The 9,928-nt window shown below is 45.0% G+C and overlaps 1 protein-coding gene across 3 annotated transcripts in view; it reads left to right on the top strand.

The window, feature by feature from the left end:
* GLE1 (GLE1 RNA export mediator) overlaps window positions 1-9,928 on the top strand; it is a 49,453-nt gene that overhangs the window by 35,774 nt on the left and 3,751 nt on the right. For all 3 annotated transcript variants that reach the window (XM_024126414.2, XM_055089447.1, XM_055089448.1), the window contains 7 exons: window positions 416-647; window positions 1,245-1,357; window positions 1,517-1,586; window positions 6,490-6,632; window positions 6,737-6,927; window positions 7,409-7,538; window positions 8,295-8,399. In XM_024126414.2, the coding sequence (XP_023982182.1) occupies window positions 416-647; window positions 1,245-1,357; window positions 1,517-1,586; window positions 6,490-6,632; window positions 6,737-6,927; window positions 7,409-7,538; window positions 8,295-8,399 (984 nt within the window). The remainder of the gene's footprint in view (window positions 1-415; window positions 648-1,244; window positions 1,358-1,516; window positions 1,587-6,489; window positions 6,633-6,736; window positions 6,928-7,408; window positions 7,539-8,294; window positions 8,400-9,928) is intronic.

Below are 9,928 nucleotides of genomic sequence, written 5' to 3'. Positions count from 1 at the left end.
CAAGAGAAGCCACTGCAATGAGAAGCCCGCGCACCGCAAGGAAGAGTAGCCCCCGCTCGCCACAACTAGAGAAAGCCCGCGCACGGCAACAAAGACCCAACGCAGCCAACAAATAAATAATAAAATTAAATTAAATTTAAAATGAATTGGCTACCATCTTTAAAAAAAAAAAAAAAGTTATTCCAGCCAGTGTTGGTGAGAGCATTGAAAAACCTCTCCGTGGATCCTGTGGATGTGTTGGTAAATCGGTTTTACTTTTAAGAGAAGAGGAAAGCAGTAGGTATCAACGTGTTGAATGTGGCTACTCCACTGACACAATTCCAGTTTAGAAATTTGTGGACTTGTGTGAGCTATGATTCAGCACCTCAGGTACCTAGGAAATAACCACTAAGCTCTGCCTCTGTCACTGTGACAGAACGGCTTTCCCACAGCAGAGGAGCAAGCTGTGGCTGAGAGAGCGCTGCAGGAAATGCGGGACCTCCTTGTGAACTTGCAGCAGGAAATCGCCAGGGCCTGTGAGGACAGGAGGAGGCAGGATGAAGAGGAGGCCCGGGTAAAGCGGCAAGAGTCACAGGTGCAGCAGGGGCCAGAGGTCCGCAAAGAGCCCCCAGCTTCCAGGCAGGGCCCAGGAGGGAAACTGAATGAAGGTGGGTCTTGGTGTGGAAATGGTCCTTCAACTTGATGTGTAAAAGTTTCAGAATGGGAAAAGAAACAAGAACGTGTTTTGAATATTATATTTAAGCTGCAGGACAATTTACCAGCACTTTTAAATAATGTAAAATTCAGTACTTTCAGTGAATTACATTTAGTTTTCGTTGATGTGAAGCCTGACGTCAGGTTCCAACATTTGCCATGAGGACTTGAAATTCTGTATAATTCTAGTAGATGTATTATTCCAAATACTGCTGCTACTGAGTATTTTAAATAAGTATGTATAGAATATATGTTTATTGAATACATAAGAGCATCGATATAGCATAGTGGTTCAGAATGCTGCCTTTGGAGCCAGATCAGTGGGGATCTAGTTTTTGTGCTTCCTGGCAACGTGGCTTTGGCAAGTTATGTAACCTTTCCATGACTGTTTCCTTATCTGTAACATGAAGATAATAATAGAGTCTACCTCATAGGATTATTATGACAGTGAAAGCAGTTAATACATATATAAGGTGATTAGAACAGTACCTGGCTCATATTAAATGTTTAATAAATTCTCCTATTATGAAAGCCTTTCTTTCATCCCTCAGACCTCCAGGTGAAGGTGCAAGATAGTACAATGCAGTGGTACCAGCAGCTGCAGGAGGCCTCCAGTCAGTGTGTGTTGGCCTTTGAGGGACTGAGCAACAGCAAAGACAGTCAGGTAGGAGGGGTGGGAGTGGGGAATCTCTGGGCCGCGTGGTGCCGCCCACAGCCTTGTGTCCCAGAGGAATGTAGCTAGCGTGTCACATTCCCTAACCCTAAGGGCATCTACTCAGCTCTTCAGAACACTGCCTGCCTTCTCACTGCTCTGTTCTGACAGGCCAAAAAGATCAAGATGGACCTCCAGAAGGCTGCCACCATTCCAGTGAGCCAAATCTCCACCATTGCAGGTTGGTCAGAGGAATTAAGAACACAGCCCTTCACTTACTTCATTGTACAAGTATTTTTTGAGATTCCAAATCCACTTATCTGTAAGGTTCCTATAAATAGAATGTGTTTCAACAAATGTTGACCGTTGGATTAGGTATATAAGCTATATGCATATAGCTTACTCTCCTTCGTTTTCTCTCAACATGTAGAGGTAATCATTATGTGTTTGTTGACACATTAAAAAAAATAAGTTATATATTAATAGTAAATTATTGGGGACTTCCCTGGTGGCATAGTGGTTAAGAATCTGCCTGCCAATGCAGGGGACATGGGTTCGAGCCCTGGCCCGGGAAGATCCCACATGCCGCGGAGCAGCTAAGCCTGTGCGCCACAACTACTGAGCCTGCGCTCAAGAGCCCGCAAGCCACAACTACTGAGCGCACATGCCACAACTACTGAAGCCTGCATGCCTAGAGCCCGTGCTCTGCAACAAGAGAAGCCATTGCAATGAGAAGCCCGTGCACTGCAGCGAAAAGTAGCCCCCGCTTGCCGCAACTAGAGAAAGCCTGCGTGCAGCAACAAAGACCCAACACAGCCAAAAATAAAAACAAACTAATTAATTTTTTAAAAAAAGAAAGAATCCACCTGCCAATGCAGGGAACACGGGTTCAATCCCTGGTCCAGGAAGATCCCACATGCTGCAGAGTAACTAAGCCTGTGCACCACAACTGCTGAGCCCACGTGCTGCAACTGCTGAAGCCCGCATGCCTAGATCCTGTGCTCCACAACAAGAGAAGCCACCGCAATGAGAAGCCCGTGCACTGCAACGAAGAGTAACCCCCACTCGCTGCAAGTAAAGAAAGCCCGCGCGCAGCAATGAAGACCCGAGGCAGCCAAAAAGAAAAAAAAGTGAATTGTTCAGGAAGGCTCTTACCTAAAGTTAGAAGTTATTGCAGAAAGCACCCCTAAGAGAACCTAGGATGTGACTTGTATTCTTTGTTTTTTGTCCTACAACATTAGCTTTTCCAGACTCGAAGCCTGCTTGTTAACACTTGAGAACGCTTTCCTTTTCTCTCCGGAGACTGAGGTTTAGAGAGGAAGAACCAGACAGGGGAAAGACCCCTTTTTCCTCTTCTTTAGAAACAGAGGTTCATTTTCACAGAGCTCGGATGTGGAAGCCTCCACAGTACAGACTGTGCTGCCCAGTGGCTGGGGAGCACATGCAGCGGTCAAGCTGCTCTGACTTAGCCTGGGTCCCAGTTCCCTTGAGTAACTTGTTGCCCAGAAAGCATAAGCAGTTGCAGTTCCTGCCCTTGAGAGGCTACATGACAGAACTTCCGTATCACGTGGCTGCCTGGAATTCCTTCTGGAACAGGGCAAGATCTAAATAAGTAAACACATATCACTTTATATAATTGAAAGTGCCATTTCCTTTGATAGCCAAGGCAACGGGGGCGAGGTTGACTGAACAGCCGTTCCACACCTTCGCTGCTCTCCTCAGGCTCATCCTCAAGTCTTTACCCCTCAGTTGACGGCAGGCAGCCCTGCCTCCTCCTTCATCAGGAAAATTTGAGATGCCAGGTGTGAGATCCTCAGATGCGCCCCCTTCCACCAATACACAGCTGTATTTACCTCTTCGTCTCCTGCTTCAAAAGATGCGGTACCCTTCCGGCCCACACTTACCCTTCTGCCTGAGCCTTGAACGAGGCTCGGGAGCCTTATTCTCATCCCCTCCCATCTCCTTGAAGAGAGATCGCTCCTGTTTTCTGCAAAATTACTCCCTTTTACGGGCTCCCTTTCCTTTAAACATGCCTGTCACTCACATTCTAAAATCTATTTCTTTTGATTCTGTGTCTTGTCAGTATTTTCTAATTTTCTTGTTGCCTTTTGGTTAATTTATTTATTTTTGGCTGCATTGGGTCTTCGTTGCTGTGTGCAGGCTTTCTCTAGTTGCAGCAAGCTATTCTTGGTTGCAGTGCATGGGCTTCTCATTGTGGTGGCTTCTCTTGTTGCGGAGCATGGGCTCTAGGCACGCGGGTTTCAGTAGTTGTGGCTCATGGGCTCAGTAGTTGTGGTGCACGGGCTTAGTTCCTCCACAGCCTGTGGGATCTTCCCGGACCAGGACTCGAACCCATGTCCCCTGCATTGGCAGGCGGATTCTCAACCACTGCGCCACCAGGGAAGCCCCCATGTTGCCTTTTGGTACCGTTGATTATTCCCTCCATCACCTCTACTCCTCTGGCTTCCGCAGCAGCATTAATTTCCAGCTTCTCCTCCTCCCTCCCTTTCTCCTTTGTGGGTTCCTCAGTCTCCTGCCCCCACATCAGTGGTAAGTGTGTCCTCAGGGATGTGCTTCCACCCTGAAGTTCTTCTCATTTTAAAGACCCCCGCATGGCGTCAGACTTGACCTCTGCACACATGACACCCAGATCGGTCTCTGGGTCATTCCTTTCCTTTGAGCTTCAGGTTCCCTCGCTCCAGCTACCCAAGGGGCAGCTCTGCCTAGATGCCCCTCAGCTTTGTCAGGTTTAGAATGTTCCGACGTGAACTCCTCCTCTTTCTCTTGCCTGCCTTTTCTCCTGTTCGCTCTAAGTAATCAATAGCACCTTATCTACTCAGTCACCTTAGTTGAAACCTGCGAGTCATCCCCTTGACTGCTTCCTCTAGTTCATTCTCTATATCTGATTAGACTCCAGTTTTGCCATTCTTCATTTTCCTGCCTATTCCGTAACTATGTCCCTTTGTCTCCATCATTATTGTAAGCCCTTTAAGAGCTTACAGCCCAGTCAGACACAAACATTTTCTAGAGTAAGTGCCCAGTAAATGTTGAATGACTGAGAGAGAGGTGACCTAATTGTTGCCTCTTTAAAGGTGGGTGTCCATGAGTAGTTAGATTCGGAGCAGAATTTAAAGAAGGATATGGTGCGTTGTGGCATATGGGATGTGGGAGGCCATATCAGGCATAGGGTTGGGACCTGATTTTCCTAACTGGAGAGCCACGGGGAGAGGGGCCGGCTGGGAATTTGGCCATTGGAGCCCTTTGAAATCATCAGTCAAGGAATAGTAGGGTATGACTTAGCAGGAAGGTGAGCTGAGTAAATTTGTATGGAAATGTACATATTTTAATATCTCAGTAAGGTTACAGTCTCTGTTTCTGTTTTTCTGGGATTGTTAGCCTTGAGATTTCTGTGATATCTCATCATTTAATTCTTGGTTTCTTCCTAAGAAATGTGCTGCCCCTCGCTCCCCTTTTTTAATGGAACTGAATTAGTGGTTTGGGGAGGATATTTCTGAGATTTTAAAATATTTCTTAACGTGATTAGGAATTTGGCAGGGTATTTCTAAACTGGAGATGCCGTATTTGTTCAAACATTGATTTTAAATAATGGAAACTAATTCAGATCTGCTTACAAAAAAAAAAAAAGAAAGAAAAGTAAAAAGAAAGGAAAGAAAAAGTGGGTGGGGTGGGGGGGTTTGTTCTAAAGATAAAGCAGTTTGGGGACTTCCCTGGTGGTCCAGTGGGTAAGACACTGTGCTCCCAATGCTGGGGGACTGGGTTTGATCCCTGGTTGGGGAACTAGATCCCGCATGCATGCCACAACTAAGAGTCTGCATGCTGAAACTAAGAAGTCCGCACGCTGTAACTAAAAAAAAGGATTCTGCATGCTGCAAGGCAGATCCCACGTGCAGCAACTAAGACCGGGCACAGCATAGATAGATAGATAGATAGAGAGATAGACCGGGCACAGCATAGATAGATAGATAGATAGATAGATAGACCGGGCACAGCATAGATAGATAGATAGAGAGATAGATAGAGAGATAGATAGAGAGATTAGATAGATAGATTAGATAGATGATAGATAGATTAGATAGATAGATACTGGTGGTCCAGTGGGTAAGACACTGTGCTCCCAATGCTGGGGGACTGGGTTTGATCCCTGGTTGGGGAACTAGATCCCGCATGCATGCCACAACTAAGAGTCTGCATGCTGAAACTAAGAAGTCCGCACGCTGTAACTAAAAAAAAGGATTCTGCATGCTGCAAGGCAGATCCCACGTGCAGCAACTAAGACCGGGCACAGCATAGATAGATAGATAGAGAGATAGATAGAGAGATAGATAGAGAGATTAGATAGATAGATTAGATAGATGATAGATAGATTAGATAGATAGATAGATAGATAGATAGAAGTTTCACAGAACCTATGGCAGGAATAGAGCTGGATCTCAGTAGCCAGAAATTTTAGGACCCTTTTCTCTCTCCTCTTGGCTTCCCTCTGTCCACCTCCATTCTAATCTTGTAGACTGCTGTTCTTTGGTCCACATAGCAGGGGCAGCCCCACTGCTTACATGTGTACATGTTACAGGAGCGGCCACTTCAAGGAATCGACTCTGTCAGCTGGCTGATCAGCTCAGCGTGACTAGTCCTAATCTAACTAGCCAGTGTGGAAGATGGGGCACACAGGATCTGTAATACAAATGTAGCTTCTATGTTGCTGAGGATGGAGGAAGGCAGGTCCAAGAGAAGGGGGGAATCACTGTGAGTTAGGGAAGATCCTTTAGAAGGTTTTCCCTAGAGTTGCGAATGACTTCTCTAGGGACATCAGCCACACCCGTGGCATCTGTAACAATTCAACACCTATTTCTATACTACTGTTCATCTCTCGGCTGTGTCAGAATTAGTTCACTCTGCAAATAAGGAATTCCTTCGAAATAGTACCACACTTTGTGTACTTTCTCATCCCCCACATCGTGGATTTGATTGTCATACATTTTTCCGCATCTGTATTTTGGCTTTAGGCTCTGACCTTCTGTAGGGCTGCACAGCTGGGTTTGTATAGAGGATTTGTTACTGCAGTGATGAAAAAAATAGATTGACTGCAGTTGTATCTTTTCACTAACTTTGTCTTTCATACCCAGGCTCGAAGCTGAAGGAGATCTTTGACAAGATCCACAGCTTACTCTCTGGAAAACCCGTTCAGTCTGGTGGGCGCTCTGTGTCCGTCACACTTAACCCACAGGGCCTGGACTTTGTCCAGTACAAACTGGCAGAGAAATTTGTGGTGAGGAACCTTGTTGCCAAAGGTATGGGAAGAAGAGGCTGGTGCACAACCTTTAAACCTTTCTCGAGTATTAACTTAAAATCACCCCCTCTCTGTGCTCCCAGAAACAAGGGGAGGAGGAAGTGGCCTCCCATCACGAAGCAGCGTTCCCCATCGCAGTCGTGGCATCCGGGATCTGGGAGCTCCACCCCAGAGTCGGGGACCTCATCCTTGCTCATCTGCACAAGAAGTGTCCTTACTCTGTTCCTTTCTATCCAGCTTTCAAAGAGGGAATGGCTTTGGAAGATTATCAGAGGTGAAGTTGTTTTTCTCCTTACTCACTACCCCTAGAGTGATGAATGAAATAGAAATAGAACTGGGATTTGTTTCCTCTCCTCAGAACATCTCTTATGTACCTTGAACATTCTATCAGAGAATACAGTGTCTTTCACACAAAATGGATGGCTTTAGAATACTGGATTTAGAATCCAGGGGTCTTAGAATTTTATCCCTGCTTTGTCTTTTAATAGATTTGCAAAAATGAGGAAATAACTTAATCTCTTTAAACATTATTTTCATGATTTGTAAATGGGGGTAATGATATCCATTACCTCCTGGGAATTTACCTCTCAGGGTTTATATGATGCACAGATTTGATAATACATGTGAGTAGCATGTAAAAACGTATTAATAATAATGCTAAATGTAATCATAACATACTGTTACTTTTAGCCATGAAAAGTAATTGGTCACCCTCACTTTGGCCTTGTCACATTGAATATTTTCTTCCCACATAGGATGCTTGGCTACCAAGTGACGGATTCCAGAGTAGAACAGCAAGACAACTTTCTAAAACGCATGTCTGGGATGATCCGTCTCTACGCTGCCATCATCCAGCTCCGGTGGCCGTATGGAAACCGACAAGAGGTAGTAGAAGCGGCTTAGTATCGATAATGAGAGGTTGGACCAGAGTCCACGTTAGTGTATCTTACCTGCAGGAAACATTGACCTTTCGGAGAGGCAGTCCAGTCACGTGATAAGTTGAAGACTATTGCTGCGTCATAGGCACTCTTCAGAGAGTTGATGTTGATCATTAGGAAACTTTTGGATCATCAGAGTCATTTGTTCAGAGATTAATTGGTGCCTCAGAGGCCATCTAGGTCACATACCTTACTTCACAGATGGACAGACGGAGGCTTAGCAAGCTGTAGTGATACACACTTGTCAATGACAGAGCCACGGCTGGGGGCCAGGGCTTTGACCTGCCAGCCCAGTTCTTTTTTCAAGGAATGGAGATTAGAGGGTTGGAGAAGTTGATGGACTTGGAAACCTAAAGAGAAAGGAATATAGGTTGATTGAATCCAAGAAGTTTTTATTGTGCACCTGCTGTGTCCCAGGTTCTGTGCTAAAGATACCAAGAATAATAAATAAAATGTCTATGAGAGTAACTGTGGAATCCCTGAAACTGAAGCCGACAGCCCTGTGTTGAAGGGATGCTGTGAAGAATGTGTGGATACCAATGTATGCAGTATTTAAAAACAGAATTTGTTTGGCTTGTGTTGTTTCTGCCCTGTGGCATGTGCTTAGGTTAGATGATCTGGGGGTTCATGTCCTGTTGGTGATGGCTGGTTGATAATGGTGGAAATTTAGATCTCTGCAGTGACCAAGCCTCTCTCCTCCCAGATTCACCCTCATGGCTTAAATCATGGCTGGCGCTGGTTGGCACAGATCTTAAACATGGAGCCCCTGTCAGATGTGACAGCCACCCTCCTCTTTGATTTCTTGGAGGTACGTAATACAGTTATCACACGAGAGAGAGCCAGTGGTTGAAGCAGCCTTGGGCCACTGTGTGACGTGACTGGGAAAGGAATATAGAGATAGAGACTAATGGGAATTTCCTGGCGGTCCGGTGGTTAGGACTCCGCGCTTTCACTGCGAAGGCGCAGGTTCAATCCCTGGTCAGGGAACTAAGATCCCACATGCTGCATAGCCAAAAAATTTTAAAAATACATAAATATATATACAACAAAAGATGCTCTTTTTACCTTTATCACTTAGGAAATTACAAGGATTTTGGGAGCTTAAAAAAAAAAAGAAATAGAGGCTAAAGGTGAACAGCATTAGGGTCCAGTGTCATAAATTTTTTCCTGATCCCCAAGACAAACCTAGCTTTTGATTTTTCTTCCCAGTGTACTTTCCTTCTCTGTGTGGTTGTCTTCTCGTTCTAAAGAACAGAAAACTGTACATCCCAGTACAAGTGAAAAGGAAGTTGTTTTAGGGATATAGAAGTGACTCACTCCAGAATCAAGGGTAGGATGTACGGTTGAATCTCATCAGGGCCTGGAACCAGGAACTGGAATGTCACCAGGTACCAAGGCAGACTCCTTCTGGGACCACGTGGTCTTTCATGTCTGCTCTTCCAGCAGGTTGCCTCCTTCTTGCTCTATATATAAGCCAACTTTCTGAAGTTTTCTGTGCATAGTGGAGAAGATGCCATCCTTGGCTATATCCCTCAGCCTCAGTGTGGTCACCCAGTGTAATGGGACTAACGTCCCACCATTGTGATTGCTAATTCCCAGGAGAGAAAATATGATTAACCAGCTTGGGTCAGGTACCAGTCTCGCCTAGAAGACCCCGGATAGTCCTCTCTGCCTATTAGGGACCCCACTACAGGGAAAGGGTAAGGGTTTCTGTGGAAAGGAGACAGTTCTTAAAGAATAAAGGCTTGGGGCACACGCCATAACAAATCTGGGACCATTTGGCCTATAACGCCAACAGTTTCTCGTCACCTTAAAGCTCCTGAAGTCACAATATGGCAAGTATGTCATACCTTTAGAATCAATAGTAAGATTTTTTTTGTTCGGTTGGGTTTTTTTGAATTTTATTTTATTTATTTTTTATACAGCATGTTCTTATTAGTTATCCATTTTATACATGTTAGTGTTTATATGTCAATCCCAATCTCCCAATTCATCCCACCACCACCACCCCCAGCCACTTGCCCCGCTTGGTGTCCATATGTTTGTTCTCTACATCTGTGTCTCAACTTCTGCCCTGCATACTGGTTCATCTGTACCGTTTTTCTAGGTTCCACGTATATGCGTTAATATACGATATTTGTTTTTCTCTTTCTGCCTTACTTCACTCTGTATGACAGTCTCTAGATCCATCCACGTCTCTACAAATGACCCAATTTCGTTCCTTTTTATGGCTGAGTAATATTCCATTGTATATATGTACCACATCTTCTTTATCCATTCGTCTGTCGATGGGCATTTAGGTTGCTTCCATGACCTGGCTATTGTAAATAGTGCTGT

This window comes from Physeter macrocephalus, chromosome 13 (genome assembly GCF_002837175.3).
Source record: "Physeter macrocephalus isolate SW-GA chromosome 13, ASM283717v5, whole genome shotgun sequence".
NCBI classification, from domain to species: Eukaryota; Metazoa; Chordata; class Mammalia; order Artiodactyla; family Physeteridae; genus Physeter; species Physeter macrocephalus.
This window is presented reverse-complemented; position numbering and strand designations above follow the sequence as displayed.